The 19,946-nt window shown below is 43.5% G+C and overlaps 1 protein-coding gene across 1 annotated transcript; it reads left to right on the forward strand.

Moving 5' to 3' along the window:
• Positions 1-539: 539 nt before the first annotated feature.
• Positions 540-19,763, forward strand: POLR1B (RNA polymerase I subunit B). Its single transcript, XM_027664624.1, has 15 exons — positions 540-674; positions 749-916; positions 2,985-3,131; positions 3,959-4,091; positions 5,143-5,279; positions 6,872-7,095; positions 8,688-8,859; positions 10,833-11,004; positions 11,795-12,076; positions 12,647-12,780; positions 13,211-13,381; positions 13,996-14,152; positions 15,491-15,687; positions 16,082-16,335; positions 18,478-19,763. Exons 3-15 carry the CDS (start codon positions 3,012-3,014, stop codon positions 19,355-19,357), a joined length of 3,033 nt encoding a protein of 1,010 aa, XP_027520425.1. The 5' UTR covers positions 540-674; positions 749-916; positions 2,985-3,011; the 3' UTR covers positions 19,358-19,763.
• The last annotated feature ends 183 nt before the right edge of the window (positions 19,764-19,946 follow it).

A 19,946-nucleotide genomic window follows, 5' to 3' on the forward strand; every position in this document is an offset into this window, starting at 1 on the left:
GGTCCCTGGAGAGTCATGTCCTGTGGGTGCATGTGGTGTGTTTCCCGGGAGTTGGCGCACCCCTCATCTCGAGGTGACAAAGGTGAGACAGCAGCGTGGCATGACCGAGCTGGCCTCACCTCCAGGGCTGTCCCAGCACCCGTGGGAGCTGGGGGGTGGGCAGGGGGATGCTCTTTGGGTCTCCAGGTGTGCGGAGGGGGCAGAGAGCAATGGAGGTGACGGGGTGTCAGGGCTTCCCATTCCCGGGGTGCGCGTGGCTGGGCGGCGGGGGGAACGCAGATTGCTGGCGAGCGGGTGCTGGGAGCGCCTGTTGGGAGGAACGCAGCTCCTGGAGACACGGCTGAGGGCGGGGGTCAGGCCCAGCCGTGCCCGCCCGGCAGCGCCCCTGACGCCGCCGAGAAGCTGCGCGAGCGGGGCGGGGCCCGCGCGCCTGTGCGCACGCGCGCTCCGCGCAGGGGGCGGTGCGATCCTCGCACGCGGCGGCCCGAGCTCGCGGCGGGATGTGGCACGCGCCGCTCCCCGGGCGGTTCCCTGAGGTGGCATTGGCGGGACCCGCGCGGGACCCGCACCGGCTGCGGCCGCCGGGGCGCGGGAGGGCCCGGCGCGACCTCACCACCGCCCACATCGAGTCCTTCAACTACGCCGTCAGCGAGGGCGTGTACCGCGCCGTGCAGGTTCGGGGGGCGGCGGGGGGCGGCTGGTCCGCGCCCTGCCCTGCCCCCGCCGCGCTGACCCAGTGCTGTTGCAGGATGTGCCCCCGGTGGAGTTCGCGCTGAAGGACAGCCGGGTGTTGCTGGCGCTGGTCGGCGTGTCCATCGCCCCGCCCGCCGTGCCTGCCGGGACGGTCTGCCAGGAGAGGAGGGTGTACCCCGCCGAGTGCCGCGGGCTCCGCAGCACCTACCGCGGCAGGATCACCGTAAGTGCCCGCGTCCCACCGCCCGCTCGCTCCGCACACGCGTGTCTCCGTCCGGCGGGGCGGGTCCCCGTCCCAGTCCCGCCCTGCACACGCGTGTCCCGGTCCCGCCCGCCCGTCCGGCGCAGGCGGGGAGCGCAGCCGGGTGAGCCCCGAGCACGCGTGTCCCCGTCCGGCGGGGCGGCCTCACGCCCCCGAGGGCGGAGCCGGTTGAGCCTTGTGCTGTCGTCAAAGGCCCCTTCCCGGTTCGCAGGTCCCACGGGGAAAGCACTGGGAGCGTTTCAGAGAGCGCTGCCCCGCGTGGGGTCTGGGGTGTTGATGATACGTGGGCGTGTTGATGTGCGGGCTCACCATACAAACTTCCGCACACGCCAAGCTTGTCGTGGTCCCGGCCCTGCTGCCCTTAGCCCATGTCACCCTAGCCAAGTTCTCCACGCTGTTGTCACATTTACCTTGCTAGCAGCCTGTCATCACGGAAGACCTTGGATGGAGACCCGTGTCATCCCAGGCTGATCATCCAGATCTTGTTTCTGCAGGAATCCAGGTTTCAAAAGCAGCGTTGCTCCCATACACAAGTCCAGACCTATAAATCTTCTTGTTCACATGTTCATCATTTTTCTGAATTGCTCTGAAATTTGCTTAGAGAGTAATCATGCCCAGCAGATATTTTCCTTTGCACTATGAAAAGATTTCACATTGCTGTTTTCTGTTAAAATTGTGTAATTGCGTCTGAGCTGATTGCTTACGTGAAGCACCTGGTACAAGGGAATGCTTGTTTGGAATCTTAGCTTTTTAGGTTTTTAATTTGTCCAGAACCTTACACCTTACATGCTAAAAGCCACTCTTAAGTGCAGTATCTTACCTGAACATGAAAATGGGGCAGTTGCAGGTTGTTCACAGCTGTATTCTCAGTGGATCTTAGATTTTCCTGAGCTAGAGATGCTTTTATCTTTCACCCCTGAATTATTTCCCATGTCTTTTGTTTCCATTGTCTACCTGTTTAATCATTTTGGGGATGTTTGGAGCAGTTGGACAGAACAGTTTGCTGTGCCTTGTATGAAAAGACATTGCTGTGTGCTGGGACAGGTTGGTCTCTCCCACTCTCTGCCTATACACAGCAGCAAGCAGTGAGTAATCATTCCCTGTTTCCACTGTGCTGCTTTAAGCATGTATCCCTCTCCTCAGTTTCATCCTGCAGTTCTTTCCTCCCCAAGATGAGAAGTGAGCCATAGTCTGCTGAGCAGCTGCTCATACTTAGACGGGAGCCACTTTATACCTGTAGTCATTGTTTAAGATACAGACTGGAACTGTGCAGCAGTCTGTCTGTAAGGCTGCACCGTGGATTTAAAGAGGCACAGTAACATTTCATTTCCCTTTCCTAGTAATTTCTAAGACTCAATTTACTCTCTTTAGCTGTTGCCAGGTGTTGAACCAATGTTCTTGTATTGCAGTGCCAGTGTTTCTTTCCTGCATGACAGTAGCTCTTTTAAAGCCTGTCACTTTGCATATAAAGTTAGGATTGTTTGCTCCCACAGTTCTTCTGCAGACCGACCCACTGCCAGATCTTGTTAATAAATTTTCTTTCCCATGCTTTTCTTTCTCACTTTTCAGATCACTCTTGAGCATGCTATGTGAAGAAGTCTTAAGAAAGGTCTCTGCAGGTTGTAGTGCGGATGTGCTTTACTGAGCACTTGCTGTTTTCTTCTTTTAACTGTTAACTTCTGAGGTTTCCTTTCCTGTCCCATGGCTGCCTTTTTTTACTTAGGCTGCTGTGTTGAAGAGTCTGAAAGGCAAAGTAGACAATACCAACCTTGTTTACTCACCTAGCAGCTTCCCTAGCTCTAGACTTGTATGATTTTCTTCTGTAAACCCATGTTGACTGTTTTCCAGAGTGTAATCTTTGTGCATGTGTCTACTAGTTCTGCTTTTTATTATTACTACCATTTTACGGTGATAGAAGTCTGCTAAACTGTGGTAGAAACCTATGGTTATATGAAATATACAATTAATATAGCAGAAAGTATTAAAAGGGCAACTTAATTTGGTTACTGTTCATGTTGTATCGTTTCAGGCTGACATCAGCTGGTCAGTAAATGGCATGCCACAAGGGACTATCAAACAGCCCTTAGGGTATATTCCAATCATGGTGAAGTCCAAATTGTGCAACCTCTATAGTCTTTCTCCACAAGAGCTCATGCAGCACCATGAGGAGGAAGAGGTAACGAGCATTTTGTGGATCAGGAAAATCTGTATTTCCTCTGAGCAGTCTGTCAGGCCAGCTTCTCTTCACAGGGCTTGAGCATTTATATTTTGTTTCAAGTTTGACGTGCTGTTTTCTCTGTATGAACCTTGATTATGGTGGTTCCATGAAGCAGCTTGAAAAATTTGCAGTCACGGCTGTTGTTGAATACAGGGATCTGTGCGGTGCCAATACCTCTCAACTGCTACCCAGCAACTGAGGGTGCTGTGAGGGGGCCTCTGTGGAGACAAAGATTTCTAGAACAGGCACTGAAAGACATTTTTGTTCCCAGTTGTCTTTTGCAACTTTTTCCTCGTGTCCCCAGTAGCATGTCAGCTGTCTGTAATTGCTGCTATTTAGTGCTCCATTTTGCACTCACGAAAGGAGTGATCAAACTACAAAAAAAAAATCAGAAGAATAAGCTTGTAGGTGACCAGATAGAGATGTTTTGCTCTGAAAATCCCTCTGGTTTATAAACTCAAAATGAGAACTTCAGAACATTTATTTTAAAAAATTAATGTTAGCTCTTCAAAGATGTTCAGTTGACCACAAGGGTTTTTGGGATGTTTTTCTTCCTCTAAGTTGTGGAACATGCATCCCTTTCCTTGCACTCTGTACTACATTTAGTCTGCATAAGTCATTAGTAAGGAGTGCAGCCTTTCCAAAAGCAGTGCTGAAACATGTCTTGCTATATGTTTCCTAGTTAAAACATGAAATGTTTGTTTTTACTGTATAATACAGGCATTTTTTTCTTTTACTTTCTTTTACTTTCTAAGGACATTAAAATATTTTTTTTCTCCTGCCAGGAAATGGGAGGCTACTTTATAATTAATGGCTTAGAAAAAGTTATTAGGATGCTGATTATGACCCGGCGAAATTTCCCTCTTGCAATGACAAGACACAAGTGGAAAAACAGAGGCCCTGGTTTCACAGAGTATGGTAAGCTGAACAGTTCCCTGCAGCATCCTGGTAATAACTACTTGAAGACAAACAGGAGTGACCATCTGTAGCTGAATTTTGGTAGTTTGTTTTGTTGTAGCTCTTGCATAGTGTTTATGTTTTTTACTACACATAAAAATAAAGGGCAAACAGTACAAGCATGAGGCAGGTGCTTGCCCTGTGGGAGCTGTTTGAGCTGCCCATGCAGAGTGAGGAGATTATAAGATTATATTCCAGGGCTTGCAGAGTGTGTCACCTTTTGTTACATGGAGGGTGCAGCTAAAACCCTGTCTTCAGTACAAGTCAGTGTAAGCCACTGAACTTGTTTCATTGATTTTGTTTATCTGTACTTTGGGGTGGCATATTTAATTTACATGAAGCAGAGTAACTAGGTTCTTGGCTGTCCCCTGCCTTTGGTATGTATACTCAGCAAAACCAGTTTAAAACAGAATTAAGCCAGAAAATTTTAAATATGATTTTAAACTTGGGTGTTACCAGCTGCTGATTTGACTGGACCGTGGTGCTTGAATATACACTGTAGTTCCACACTAGTTTATTTCAAGGAAGGCAGTGCTAGATTAAATGGTCCTTTTTGTTTTATTTTTCTTTGTCCTGCGGTGAATGGCATGGGACAGGACCAGGGAACACTGCTTCAGCACTGCCACCCAAACACAGAGATGTGAAAACGTGACCCAGAGTGCAATAAGGAAGAATACTTGTGTGTTGCTCTATCTTATAGCCAAAGGTTACAGACAGAATAATTGAGGCTTGGGTCTTTCTTTTCTTTAAAAGCTTTGTGTATCTTCCAAGCCTCTCAGCAAGTGTGCTGGCTGTTCTGAAACATCACCCTGCTCTGCTGAGAACTGAATTGAGGTGGTGTGTTTATTTGAACTGGCCCACTGATGCTGAAGTGAGTGATCTACCTTGTGTAGATTTACCTTGTCTCAGCCATCAAGTACCAATGTTTCTCCCATGAATTGTCTCATACCTGCTCAGACACGTCACAGTGATACAGCCAGTTTTGTACAGCTCACTCTTGTTGTTTTTGCAGGAGTAGTGATGCACTGTGTTAAGGATGAGCACACTGCAATAAATATGAACCTTCACTACTTGGAAAATGGCTGTGTCATGGTGAATTTCATTTTTCAGAAAGAGTTGTTCTTCCTCCCCTTGGGATTTGCTCTGAAGGTAAGCAGTGAATGCTTGTGCTTTTTATATTGAATAAATACAGAAGTTCTGCAAAGTACTTTTATTTTAAGTAATGAGAAGAAGCTAATTCCATTTTAAGTATTTTCAGTCCTCCTTCATATTCTGATTGGAAAACAGTAGTCCAAACTGAGTCTATGTCTGTATTGTAACACTCATCTGCGGCAGAGGAAGTGTCTGCAGGGGCAAGAGAGGAGGGGAGAGTCACACAAAGGTTTCATGGTTTTTTGCTAATAAATGGTCTGGATGGAGAGCTTGTGGAGAGTTTGCCACTTACTGTGACAGATCTCAGGAATCTTTTTAAAACAGAATGGCAGCTGAATGTTCAGTGAGTGAACAACATTAAAGTCAGGTTGTCCCATGTAAAAGTAAACCAGTGAACTGGCTTCCTTTTTTAAGAAGAAAAATAAAATGCTTTTTCTGGTTGGAACTGAAAGCAGTGAAGATCTGAAAGGATCTATTTGAGTACCTTTGATAGATGTAAACTGTTGTTTCAATAGCAGGCAGAAGTTTTCCTTGAGCCAAGACTTCTAAAATTCTTCCCTAAAAGCATGCTTTCTCTAGTAACACAGCCAGAGTACTGCAGCTGTGTATTTTATCTACAGCAGCAAAGCCTTAGAGCAAATCAGAGGCCTGTGACACTACATGATGGAAGCATCATGTAAAATGGCATCACTGAATTTGTATCTTCTTTCAACCTTCTTTCAACAAATTTTATCTTCATTTCAACAAAAGCGGCTCCACTGTGCTTCTGTTCTGGCTGTAATTCTGGTTTCTTCTTGCTGTATAATCTTCCCAGTGCTCTCTGTTGGACAAGAGGCAGCATGTGCTTTGGCTTCTTCCAAATTGTGTATATCATGATTACCAAGCACCAGAACTGAGCTTAAATTGTCCCCTTTTATAAAGAAATCTGCCTTAGTGTCTTTTTCATGTGGCCTTCAATTTTTCCTGAGCTTTTTGAACCCTACTTAAGAATGATGAACAAACTGTTTACTTAAAGATGAGGCACATTTGTCAGTAAATAGACAAGTCATTGGTGAAACGGCTTATTTGCTTAATCCTAATGTATAAAAACAAGTAGGAAACCATTATAAAAACAAGAATGTTGGATTTAAGTATGAGCTTTAGTATGTGAATGAAGTGCTGAAAATAAAGTGAATTGGTTCCAAGAGCCTTCATCAAAACGCTAAATTGCCCTTTTGTTCACATGAGAATAAATAGTGGCTTTAGGCAGAGGTGAGTTAAATTCATGTTTCTAAGTGAGCTTGTTCTGTAAAGATATTACCTAAACGAAAGAAGACCTTTAATTTAGAGTGTGCAAGTTTGGAGGTTTTATTTTTTTTCCTTAAATAACCACTCCTTGTATTGGGAATACTTGTGATCATTATCAGGGTATGAATATCCCCCACATTACTCTCTAAGCACCTCAACTCCACAGCATTTTTCAGTTTGCATTGTGGAAGGGCATTTCCAGAGAACTGAAACCCTAAATTATGGGGTGCCTTAGTTCTTCAGCTGTATTTTATAAACAGATGCTGTGACCTTATTTTTCTGATCTGATACACTTCTTTCAGGCATTAGTTAATTTTCCAGACTACCAGATTTTTGAAGAGCTGGTCAAAGGAAAGGAAGATGACACCTTTTTTGTGAACTGCGTTACCGAGATGATGAGAGCAGTGGTGGATGCGGGCTGTTTGACACAGCAAAATGTCCTCGAATACCTGGGAAAGAGCTTCAGAGTAAAACTCAACCTTCCTGAGTGGTACAGCAATGAACAGGCTGCAGATTTCATTTTGAGGTATCTATGTATGTGTGTAGGAGTGTGTGATGCAGTGTTACTGTATTGGATTTATAGGCAGATGTAAGAGTACTCTGCCATGTTACATTGCCCTTTATTTTGATTTTTCACATGTGTTTATAAAACAATAACCAGTGGCCAGTTTTTGATGGGGTTCCAGGATATTATGATGATCTGTATTTGTGGTGTTCAGAATTGTGTATTTTAATGGATCAACACAGGTATTCCCAAAATGGTTTCAGGAGAGGGTATCAGTTGTTATTTAGATGTAAGTGATGAAAAACATAAATATTGAGGAAGAGAAGGTTAAAGCTAGGTCTGTGACTGCTTGAGGTTCCATATGTTGAACAGAAATACTGCAGATTGTTATCAGTTTCACACAATCGCCTTCAGCTATGAATAATTTTTATCTTTTAAAATGGAATAAAATAGATGCTTTAAAATCTTACTTCTTCCATGAAATAAGTTAGAAAGCAATGGAAAAATTGCTTTTGAGACTGTCACTGTGACAGGTGTTCAACTAAATATTTTTCTGGTAAAGTAGGTGTTTGTTTTTTGAGAGTCTTTTTAGCACATGAAAAGGATCGTTTGGGATGCCCAAGTCCTTGAGTACTTGTAAATAGGTAAATTCTATTGGGTGATTTGTTTGTGTTTTGGTTTTTCCTGTGAGGTGTTTTTTTTTCCTCTGATATGGTCTGTACACCTTATTTGCCTCAGCTGAGGAAATGGAAGAGGAAGAACAGTGAAACCATGAATTGGGTTGTACCCTATGTATAATAAGACAGAACAGTAACTTACCTGGACAGAACCTGCTTTCCGAGTTTTGTCTTGCTTTGCAGTGAAGTTGTGAAGTGAAGGCTTTGGTCAAGGGCAATATCAATCAGAAGTGAAAAGCCAAAAAAAAAAATCCTATGAGTGCTGATGGAAGGCTGTTGCACTTGTGTCTTGGAGAGCAAGTGACCTTAAGTGTCTTGGAAAGCATTTGACTTGCTCTAGTGGGAATTAGGTGTGGCTTTCCTTTTTGTTTGTGCTAGAGTGTTGCTCAGCCGGCAGTTTTCCACCTGTGGGTTGATAGCAGTGGAGATCTGGCAGGACATTGGTAGCGTTAACAGAAATATTTTGTGGTTTACTACTAGTTTCCAGCTCAGGTTTGGGGTGGGGTGCATGTTTGTGGATGTGTGTGTGTGTATGATCGGTGTCATAGCTACTGTAAAATAACACAAACCTCGTTTGTTGGCTGGCCCCAAATCAAATAGCTGTTTACATAAACTGTATGCTTATAAGGATATCTAACATGAGAGCTTGTAAAATCAATCTTCCACAAGGTTCAGCTTCTTTTAAGGTATATCCTTGACAAAACTAGACCCTTAAAATGACAAGTTGATAATTTTTCAGCTCAGTTTCTGGGTTGTTGTTATTATTTGTATTATTATTTATTGGAATTTTCATTTCACAAAGGGCAACTGCAGAAGCATGTGCCTTGTTAGGCTTTTTATCCAAAAAAATCGGTTTATGATTATTTAGAAGAAACTTGAAAAACTGCTAGCATAAAGAGATGATGTTAGTTGTCCTCCTTCTTTGTCTTCCTTCAGCAAGTGTATCTGCATTCACCTGACAAATAGAACTGAAAAGTTCTACCTGCTCTGTATGATGACCCGGAAGCTGTATGCTTTTGCCAAAGGGGAATGCATGGAGGATAATCCAGATAGTATCATGAATCAAGAGGTTCTTACCCCAGGACAGCTTTTCCTTATGTTCTTAAAGGTAAGGTCTTAAAGGATTTATGCCTGTAAATGTAGCGGCCATCCAGTCCAGACCCCACAGTGACCATGGGGTCAGGAGAAGTGCAGGAGCCAGACTGAAGAGCAGGGAGCCTGGATATGCTGTGAAGGATGAGACAGTTCTGGATGTAATGTTATCAGGCAGCACAGTTGAGGAAGGCTTGGCTCTCTCTTGGGGTACTAAATATGCTGAAGAAAAGCCTATACAAAACCTGGAATAAAGAGCTTCATAGCATACCAGAGCAAATTAAAGCACCCCATTCAGGGTGGGGAGTCTGAGGAAGGAGGAATACTCATCCTTCTGGTGTTTGAAGAGTGTGTTGAAACAGCATTCTTATGTTGTATCGGTTGATATGGGAGTGGTTACGATCTGCCTTGTAGCATTGCTGCTTTTTCACATGGCAAATATGCAAGAAAATAACCAGCCCCAGCTTCCCTCACCTTTCAAAAGTGATGATTCGTGATGTTATCATTGCTCTCACATCTTTTAATTCTTTTATGGATCAGAAAGTTGATAGCATGCTTCTGACTTACACAATTAACTTATTACTATACAATTACTATACATACTTATTCCAATTCAATATGAATTCAGAGTATTTCTAGGGATACTTCATTTTAGGATGCAGTGAGGAAATCAGTCCTGTTCAGAAGCTTGATTATCCCATGAAGCTCATTGTGGAATAGCAGTTCTCATCCCCAGCTAAAGATACTTCCTTGAGTTATTAGATATCTGTACTTTAATCTTTCTTCTCCCCTTTAGCCCAAATTTTCTTTAGCATTGTTTTGTTGAAAGACTATTAAAACCTCTCTACTACTTGAATGGTTTGAAAGTGAGTTTGGGGAAACATTTTAGTGCTATATGGAACAACCACCTGGAACTAGAAAAAGTTGCTTTCCTGCCTAGCCCTGTCAGATCAGCAGGAGAGTGAGTTAACAGCCCCTTTTTTGAATTCAAAGATCCTAAGTAGTCTAAGTCATACCATGTACAGTGTATACAGCGGCTTTTCACCAAGAATTCAAAGCACTGATGGATCTCATGTATTTTTCCCAATTTCTTTGCTATCTACAATCACAGTAGTGATTAAATTACAGATAAAATAGAAATCCAGTCCACTATCTCTGATTGTCTCAGCAACATTTAAATATTGTATTCCCACGGCTTTCAATTTGTGTATCTAAACATTGTTTTGCTTTGTCACTGTATTTAGCAGAATTGTTCTTGTGGTCAGGTTATAGTACAGTTTCTTTTTCACATTTTGTTTGTGCTTTATGGAATTCTTTTATTGTACTGCATTTGCCAGACTCATTACTGTCGGACGAGAGAAGAGAGGGACGCTCAATATGAGAATCAGCAAACTTCGTTTATTGATCACTGCTAACAGCTTAATATATGCTTTATAATTAGCTCATACATATTGCAAAAGCTAAGCTCATTATTGGTTCTTGCTTAAATGTTGATTTCACTTTTATTCCCTTCTTTTGTTGACACTGGTGGCTCTCAGTTGCTTTTGTTTTGCTAATCACAACATCCTGTTTACCAGCCAACTAGCACGTACAAGGGCACTGTAGTCTTGCCATGGCCTTGCTATCTCAGATCTTCTCACAGGCCTAGACAGGCCGTGTTCTATACTCTAACAGCTCATCCATAGCTTTAGCTATATCCATATGTCCCTGTCTTGCTAGCCAGCCCTCTACACATCACCTGGATGGAAGTGATTACTAAGCTGTTGGGTGGGTGTCTTCCTTGCAGTTCTGTGTTGACATAGTACCATCAGCGTTTTGATAGAATGAAGTCAGTGTGGGAAATAAGGCTGGAAAACTGTCAGTTCCTTAAAAGTTGTCCATTCTGGCTGATTTCAGAGGACTTCTGTAGCTTGTGCAACTGAGGATGAAGTTCTAATATGAGCCTTTATTTTCCTGTTTTAAATTTAAATCTCTCCCTTTAAACTCTAGGAGAGGCTTGAAACCTGGTTGCAGTCTGTTAAGTTTGTTTTGGAGAAAAGAATGGAAAAAGCAGATATCAGCCTAAACACAGACAGCTTGGTGAAGGCATTCAGCCTGGCACCAGACTTCACCAAGCCATTTGAATATCTTCTTGCAACTGGCAATCTACGATCTAAAACCGGTAAATCTGCAGGCTTAGGAAGCCTTTTTTATTTTTTCCTATATTGACAGAATGAGGAACAGCATAAAACTGAGCTCTTAACTGCTTGTACACTGTAACTGAATTAGTGGAAGGGGTTTGAGGAAAGATACAGTTGAGGAAAAAGCAGGATTTCTCCTCAGGCATAGGCATTGTGCATGGTATAAAAACAGGTCAGTTATTAAAGCAAACTCTGTCCACATAAATAGTTGAAACAAAATTTAGCATTGTCTAATACAGCAACTGTATTTTGATTTGTTTCCCCAAAGGTTATTTCTTCTAACTTAGAAGGTGCAATGTAAGACAAAGAAGGGGCATTTGTTAACCAGAACTGCATCCTGAGTCATGTGAGCTTAAGTGGAAAGAAACTGCTTCACTAGTATATTTCAAATTTATCTAATGCTTCCCTGAAGTGTCTAGTATGACAGGGTTGTACTCTTGTAATGGAGTGCCACTAGAAAATGAAATTAGATTAAAAAAGGCTGCAGAATTTTGGTAAAATGTACCAGCTGCAAATTCCTGGTCGCTTCACTGGGAATTACTTTCATGTTTGTGAAAGGAACTGGATTTTAAGCAATAGCTTGGAATTTAAAGTCTCTAGGTCTCTCGTGGGTCACTTAGTTGTTGTGTTTACCTGTGCCTCTCTTGTTAGGATCCACAGTGAGCATCTTTAGGGCTTGTCAGTGAAAAATAAAAAACTGCCTTGTAATATCATACTGCATTTGTTAAAGCTGGATGATGTCCTGACAGATATCTCAACTTTGTTCCCAAGGCCTGGGCATGTTACAGGACAGTGGTCTCTGTGTGGTGGGGGACAAGCTGAATTTCATCCGCTACCTTTCCCACTTCCGCTGCATACACAGAGGGGCAGCGTTTTCCCAGATGAGAACTACAACTGTGCGCAAGCTGCTGCCCGAATCCTGGGGATTCCTGTGCCCTGTGGACACCCCAGATGGAGAACCCTGTGGTCTGATGAACCACATGACAGCTGTGTGTGAAATAGTGACAGAGATGGTGCCCGTGACAGACATTCCACCTTTGTTATGTTCCCTAGGTATGTTTTACTGGCTTGATCATTTAATTAAGTAGTCTTCCTTTTTACCTCACTGCCCTGCAAACACGTATCTGGGAAAGGTTCTCCACATAGCATCACAGCACACAGTTAAGAAGGTGAAATCAAGTTGAACCTGTACTTACTATGCTTTTGCTTAGTGGTAGGCCTGTCAACCTTTTGGAGAGTGTAAAGTTCAACATAAATGTCTCTTAGCTGTGTGCTGTAGAGTGAAGATCTTCATTGAAGCACAAGGAATTGCACAGTACAAGGTCTAAGAAACTGGACTAAGCAGGAGCTTTGTGATGTTCCTGGTGACTTGAATTGAACTGCAGCACACCTGTGATTGCCACGATAATGGGAATCCTTATTTCAATCGGAAAAATGGGAAGGAGAATGGCATTCTTAGTTGTGAATGTTTTGTATTTTCCAGTAAATACTCTACAGCTTTGTCCTGAATTTTTTGATGTCTCAGAAAGCTTTTTGGCGCAGATTGAGACTTTGTGCTGAAATAACTTCTGTGTTTTGTTTGCTCTTTTGGCTGTTCCTTCTGTCAACCTCCCCTTCTCACAGGTGTCACCCCCATTGATGCAACTCCAAGCAAGCCTTATGCAGAGTGCTACAGAGTCGTGTTGGATGGCTCTGTGGTGGGCTGGGTAGAGGGGGAGCTGGCTCCTGAGATTGCAGAAACCCTACGCCGTTTCAAGGTTGTTCTTGCTTTAAATGTTTCTTAGCTAAACATCCTCAATATGCAGTGGTCAAAAATAGATATGCTTGGAACTTTTTAGTCTTCCATGTATTTGTTTATTTTTTTTAATCTGACCCAATAAGTTATCTTTGGCTGTATATTGGTATTGGGGTGGGCCTTTCTGTTTTGCTTTTCTGTATCCATATGTTTCATCTCTTGGTTTATGAAGTCATAATTTTTAAACCAAACTATTTTTTCTTGGAAAAAAAAGATAGACATATTCTGTCCTTTTCTTGGTGGAGATTTTTCTAAAAGTATTTTTAAGGTCTTTTCTTGGTTTTTATTAGTGGCTGCACCTGTGATTGACATTTTCATAGTGTAATGTGCTGGATGCAGTTTAACTAAACCAGTGCTGGTTTGTGTTTCCAAATTGGTATTTCTTTGCTCAGATAACACAAGAGAAAAGATTTCCTGGACGGGCAGAAGTGGTCCTTATCCCAATGACAGGAAAACCCAGTCTGTATCCTGGATTGTTCATTTTTACTACCCCTTGCCGGATGGTGCGACCTGTCAGAAACCTGTTCTATGGAAAGAATGAATGGATTGGTACTCTGGAACAGGTCAGCTTTGCATATTTCCGTGTTACAGAGTTTTCTGGCATCAAAAATGGGTTTGGAAAATATTTGCAAAAGGAGATGAGGATGGGGCATAGGGAGCTTGTGTCAAAGGGCTAGAGTAGGTGGCAAAAGGGTTTTTGTCACCTTCTGCTAATTGGTTTCTGGTAAATGTCTTGGATGGACTGTAGAGATCTTTTTGAGATCTTGAAATTTGCTGTCAGTATTAATTTTGCAAAGCTTTAGAGGTTAAGGATTGCTGTCTTGTGTGTACTGTGCCACCTTGCGTTACATCGTGTTCTCCAAATTGCTCATGGGCAGCCACACAGGGGATTGCTGGGAAGCTTGCCAATTTGGAACATTTAATATGGGAGACAGAAAGGAGGGCAAGTTACTGCAGTTCTGTATTTCCAGTCGTTCTTTCCTTGCATCTAGTCTGTGATTGGTGATCGGTAGTTTAATAGCTGTCTGATTTTTCTTGCCTGCTAATACACTGAGGTGCAAACGACAACCACACCTAAAAATTAAATGGATAAAAAGCCATTGGAGACAGCTTTGTTTTGGTTCCTTCCCTTTAAAAGAAGGAAGTGAACAACCATTGTCCAATTCAATGCTTGCAGATCTTCATGAACGTGGCCTCGCTGGAGTCAGAGGTGGTGCCCGGAGTGACCACTCACCAGGAACTCTTCCCTCACAGCATTTTGAGCGTGGTGGCCAACCTCATTCCCTTCTCTGACCACAACCAAAGTCCACGAAACATGTACCAGTGTCAGATGGGTAAGTGCTATAGTACTCACTGCCACAAGTCTCTGGGCAAGGAAGAGGGTAGAAAAAAACCCTCTCACATGTCTATTCCAGTGTGTCTTCCCACATACCAAAATAACAGCTCTTCCCAGACATTGTTTCAGCATTAAGGTTGATGAACAGCCATTTTTTTCATAGCAAAGCAAATAAAGTCAAGTTAGTCATCTTAGCTGCCTTCCAGTGGGTAGTCCTAAGTTGTTGCACTCATGTTGCCTTCCTTAAGTCTTTAGTAAGTTTTGTGTAGTTTTTCTAGTTCTTAAACGTTTTCTTTGTTGTTGTTAATCATATGGAGAAGCGAAGAGTACTGCAGCAGCTGTTTGGTGATGTTAGTGTCTGACAGCTGTGCTGCCAACAGTCCTCCTGTCCCCACAGCTGATGGGTAACCTGCTTCTGACTGGTGCCTGCAGTAGGTGCTCTGCAGTACTTAGGGTGGGGTTTCCTTGTCACCTTTTCTCAGAGTGACAGCTGTCACAACACCGCAGCTGTTGAGAGGACATTTGCTGGGCATCTGTTGCAAGGGAGTAATACAGCACTGTGGCAGCAGAGTGGGGGTTTTCTGAAAACTACTTGACAAAGATTTAAATGGATTTATTTGGTTGTCTGAAAGAAGTTGGGGTAGGGTATGTAGCGGGGTTTCAATCAGCTGATTTGCGAGAAGCTTATTGAAAAAAGGCTAAGAGAAAGTGTGTGGGCAGGGGCTTGAGGAGAGCAGGTCTCATTTACCTCATTAACACCTCTAGTATATTGAATTTCTAACGCTAATATTAGAAAGATGTCCTTAAAACACAACCAGTTTCTCATACTTTCCTGAAAGTACCAATGTGATTATGTTTAAAACTCTTTCCTCGCCATTATATTTATATTGCAGGAGCAAATGCTTTTTGGCCTGGAAATATTGAACATGTGCCTCACTATGGGAAACCCTGGGGAGAAGACACAGACACACCCCTCAAAAAAACAAACCAAACCACAAACAAAAAAATATCCCCAACTAAGCAAAACCAAAACCACCACACCAACCATAGTGGGGATTTTGAAATTGCAGAAAATAAAACAAAATTAAAAATAGTCCTTATAAAATGCTATGAAAGGAATTGAGTATTGTGGTTCATAGAAAATTTATAGCTGGGCTTAGGGCAGTTACTAAATTCCAAGGGGTTTAAGATTGATAATCCCTCTAAAGTTTAAGTATTTCCACCTTTTTTCTTAACAAGATACATGGAGGATGAAATGTACATTAATTTTGAATTGATCCTGAATAAATACAAATTTCTTTCCTCCTCCTTTCCTCCTTTCCTACCTTCCTTCTAGGAAAGCAAACCATGGGGTTTCCAGTTTATAACTACAAGGATCGCTCAGATAACAAGCTGTACCACCTTCACACCCCCCAGAGCCCTCTGGTGCGGCCCAGCATGTATGACTATTATGGTATGGACAGCTACCCAGTCGGCACCAATTCAGTCGTAGCTGTCATCTCCTACAGCGGCTATGACATGGAAGATGCAATGGTAAGCTACCAAAAGGAGAAATCCTGCTGTTCTCTGAAAGAATTTGATGTGAGGGACTGGGAAGAAGGATGGTACCTAGCTGAGAAGACCCTGCTTTCTGCCTTTGCTAGTCCTCACACTTTTTGGGCAGATTCAGGAGCGCACTGGTTAAGTGTTGTTAGGGCAGGTAATGCTGGAGGTACTGGGAGTAGAGCAGAGCTCCTTTCTGCAAGACAGTGAGCTTCCAGCATTGAAAAATACTGGGGTTACAGGAGGCTTGAGCCTTTTGGTGACTTTCTGGGAGGCTTTGTTTAGGAAGGCAGTGTTCCATAATGATCTGATACTTACCTTGTAAATGCTTTCTTTTTTGAAGTTACTAGCAAGTCTTTAACAAGCCTTTGTTTCTTCTTTTTAGATTGTGAACAAATCTTCCTGGCAGAGAGGATTTGCTTTTGGAAGTGTTATCAAGATGGAGAGCATTGACCTTTCCCTTAAAGCCAGCAGGGCAGGCGATAATTTAGTATTTGGCATCAAGCCTGGTGATCCAAACATTATGGAGAAGCTGGATGCTGACGGACTGCCTTTTGTTGGGTCTATTCTACAGCCCGGAGACCCATTCTACAGCTTCATGAACCTCAACACAGGGGAGACCTTTACAGTGCACTATCCGTAAGTACAGCTTGTCTGTCCTGGCTCTGCTCACCAGGTGGTGAGAGCAGTTGGCCCTTTTTCTCCAGGTGTTCCCTTTTCTCCTGGTGTCCGTGTCTTGACAGAGACCATGAAGTTCATGCTGTAGACGACTCCCACTCATGCATCACATCTGTTCTCTAAGCCAATTTGTGCTGCAGAGCTGACTTATCCCAAGAGGAGTATCTGAGGCGGGTGAAAAGAAAGCACTTGCAAAGTGTTTTGCTGTCTCCCAAGGATTGCTGCTCTGCCTACGCCACAGTCGCTTTCTGTAGCTTTTTGTCGATTGATTTGCATAAGATGTTCTGTCTAAAAAAAAAACACAAAGAAACACCAAACAAAAAAAAACAAAACGAAGTTCCTGATCCCAGAGGCTTGCCAGAAAACCTTGTAAGAAAGTTGTTACAGGATTAGGGGTACAAAGAGCATTTTTATTAACATTACAGATTCTGCAGAATATTAAAATATGTCAACTATACCCCTCCCTCCCCCTGGAATATTCTGGGGATAAATTTTATAAGATTTTTGAACTTCAGTTGAAAGAAAGGAGGATGCTGGGGCTTTAATTAAAATCCTTTTAATTCTTTCAGGAAAGGAAAGCAAAAACGTTGACAAAACCTGACATATTTAAGTGCATCCTGCACTCCCAGTTGTCCATACAACTTCAGGTTGTCCATGTGTCCCTCTACATCACTGACAGAGTGGGGATAGTGCTGTGTAATTATTCACATTGTGAAGGCAAATTAGTTTGAGAAGCACTTGGCTGACACAGTAACTGGAATTACTGGGAAGGCCATTGTTTATTGCTCTGTAACAGATGCTGCCCTGGCTGCACTGGGGAGTCTGCTGTGGACTCATAGAATTAGTCAGTCTGGTCGTAGAGCAGGACTAAGAGACTTGGCACATTATCATGTGAAGGTCTGTAAGCTCAGCCTCGTCTTCTGGTTCTCCTACCCCACAGTCCAGCTCCCCAGCACTCATGCTAGCCTGGCCTTAGTTAAGATTCCTTATCCAGAGAGCCATTTTACCTCTGTAACATTCAGCTTTTGTTCATTCTCAATCCCGGTGAGGTAATTATTTAATTTTCTACAGAGAGATGAGGCTCCCAGCTTTCAGTCTTGGCTCCTGCTCCCAATTTGCCCCTTACGAGGGAGTTCTCTTTACTGTCCTAAGTGCCTCTTATGCTGCTAGATCGTAGGTATGGGCTTGGGAGGACAGAGCCTTTGACTTCAAAAGTTTGAACAAGCTTGGAAGAGGCTTATTGTGCTGGTTTTAGCTGGAGTAGAGTTAATTTTCTTCACAGTGGCTAGTATGGGACTGTGTTTTGGAAACTTAAAGCACAGTTTTCTCTATCTCTCTTTTTTTTTTTTTTTTTTTGTGGTGGCCTGTGCTGGTTGCATATGGACACAACAAAATAATAGCTTTGAAACAGGAGCTAAACTTGTGTACAGGCCTTCCACAAACACTGTGTTCATTAGGACTTCAGAGGAGAAAATTAGCCTTGTCTTGGGACAAAATGTATTCCTTAGCCATTGTCTCCAAAATAAGTGGAGAGTTTGGGCTGAAAGCTCTGTAACAACAATTAGCAGACACCCTGGAATATCAGGTTGAGGGCTCATCTGGAGAAGGAACAGCTCACACTTTGCCTTCCCTTTCTGATCTGAACTTTTGTCTCTGCTAAAGAACTGAACCCGATTCTTTATTTTGGTGTTCCATCAATATGGTGTCAATTTATTGGAGGTAGGAAGAGGGACGGGTGCCTTAACACAAAGGAAATGACTCTGGGATGCAGTTTCTCAGATACAAAGTGTGATACAGATGAACCAGGTTTAAATGATCTTTATTTCAAATCATGGGTGGCATGTGACCTACTGACCTGGAAGTGGTAGCTGAATGGCATTTGTGAGATGCCCTTATATTGCTTTCTTGCCCTAATTCTTACGCAGTCTGATTACCTTTGCCACTGCATAGTACTCTGAAGAATGGTCATAATTTCCCAGCTGTCCCAAGGCATTTTATAAGAACTATGAAGTGGTCAAGGTCTTTTGCTTAATTTTCCTTTCCTAGCTAAAAATCATTGATGTGCCTGACACCTTTGCTGTGATTGTTTTTCCGCCTACACAGGAATAAGGAAGTTGGCATTGTAGACAATGTCAGGTTATGCAGTAATGACCGTGGCACTGGGAAATTCAAGAAGGCTTGTATCACTGTGAGGGTTCCCCGAAATCCAACTGTTGGAGACAAATTTGCCAGCCGCCACGGACAGAAAGGTATCCTGAGCCAGCTCTGGCCAGTTGAGGATATGCCATTCACAGAGAATGGGATGGTTCCAGACATCCTCTTCAACCCTCATGGCTTTCCCTCCCGTATGACCATTGGAATGTTGATTGAGAGCATGGCGGGGAAGTCGGCAGCACTGCATGGTGTCTCCTATGATGCCACTCCCTTCACCTTCACAGAGAAGAAGTCTGCTTTGAAATACTTCGGTGAGACTTTAGTGAGCGCAGGTTATAACTTCTTTGGGACAGAAAAGATGTACAGCGGCATCAGCGGCCTGGAGCTGGAGGCAGAGATCTTTGTGGGAGTGGTGTACTATCAGCGCCTGCGCCACATGGTCTCGGACAAGTTCCAGGTGAGAACAACAGGGCCCCGAGATGCTGTCACCAACCAGCCTGTCAAGGGGAGGAATGTGGAAGGTGGGATTCGCTTTGGTGAGATGGAGCGGGATGCTCTGCTGGCTCATGGCACATCTTTCCTGCTGCAAGACCGCCTGTTCAACTGCTCCGATGGCTCCATTGCCTACGTGTGCACAAGCTGTGGCAGCATGACATCTCCTGTGCTGGAGAAACTGCCCCACTCCTCTGTGGCAAGCAGCAGGAGGTACTCCTGCTCAGTCTGCAGCGAGGTGGACTCGATTGAGGTTGTCCCTGTGCCCCATGTCTTCCGTTACTTTGTGGCAGAGTTGGCAGCCATGAACATAAAAACAAAGCTCAAGGTGGAGTAGCTTTGTCCTCAGCACGGCAATGCTGCTGCTTGGAGGAGGCACGTGTCATCCTGCCCTTGCCCCTGAGAGTTTCAAGTGTTATGTCAGTCAGTTCTCAGGTTCTTCAAATTTTTGCAAGATTAATTTGACATTTGTATTGAGATGGGGTGGTCACCAAGCTGTGTGGAGAGGAAACATGGCTCTGTTGAAGTTAATCTGCATTTTCTAAAGGCTCACTAACTATCAAAAAGTGGCGTATGGAAATCAAGCAATATGCTGCTCCCACTAGGCTCCTGGTTTGAGAGCGGTGGGGTTCTTTGTCCTTTAAGTGCTGGCTGAAGCTGCAGAGATGAAGAGGTCATAAAACAGCATGAAATGTGCATGCTGAAAATGACAAAAAAATAGTTATATTTTGTTTTTTGAAGAAGAATCCTTGAAAAACCTATGCCTTAATGATGGCTGTGTGTTAAAGTGATTGGACATGTTTTGTTTTGCTTTATTGTCATACATGTGCCTTAACCCACGAAGAAGAAGGCACAAAGTTCTGCTGCATGAAGCCACAGCCTTGACTGCAAGTAAGCACGGCTGCCCTGTCAGTTGTGTCCTGGGA

Source organism: Corapipo altera, unplaced genomic scaffold (genome assembly GCF_003945725.1).
Source record: "Corapipo altera isolate COAL_440 unplaced genomic scaffold, ASM394572v1 76, whole genome shotgun sequence".
In the NCBI taxonomy this organism is placed as follows: domain Eukaryota; kingdom Metazoa; phylum Chordata; class Aves; order Passeriformes; family Pipridae; genus Corapipo; species Corapipo altera.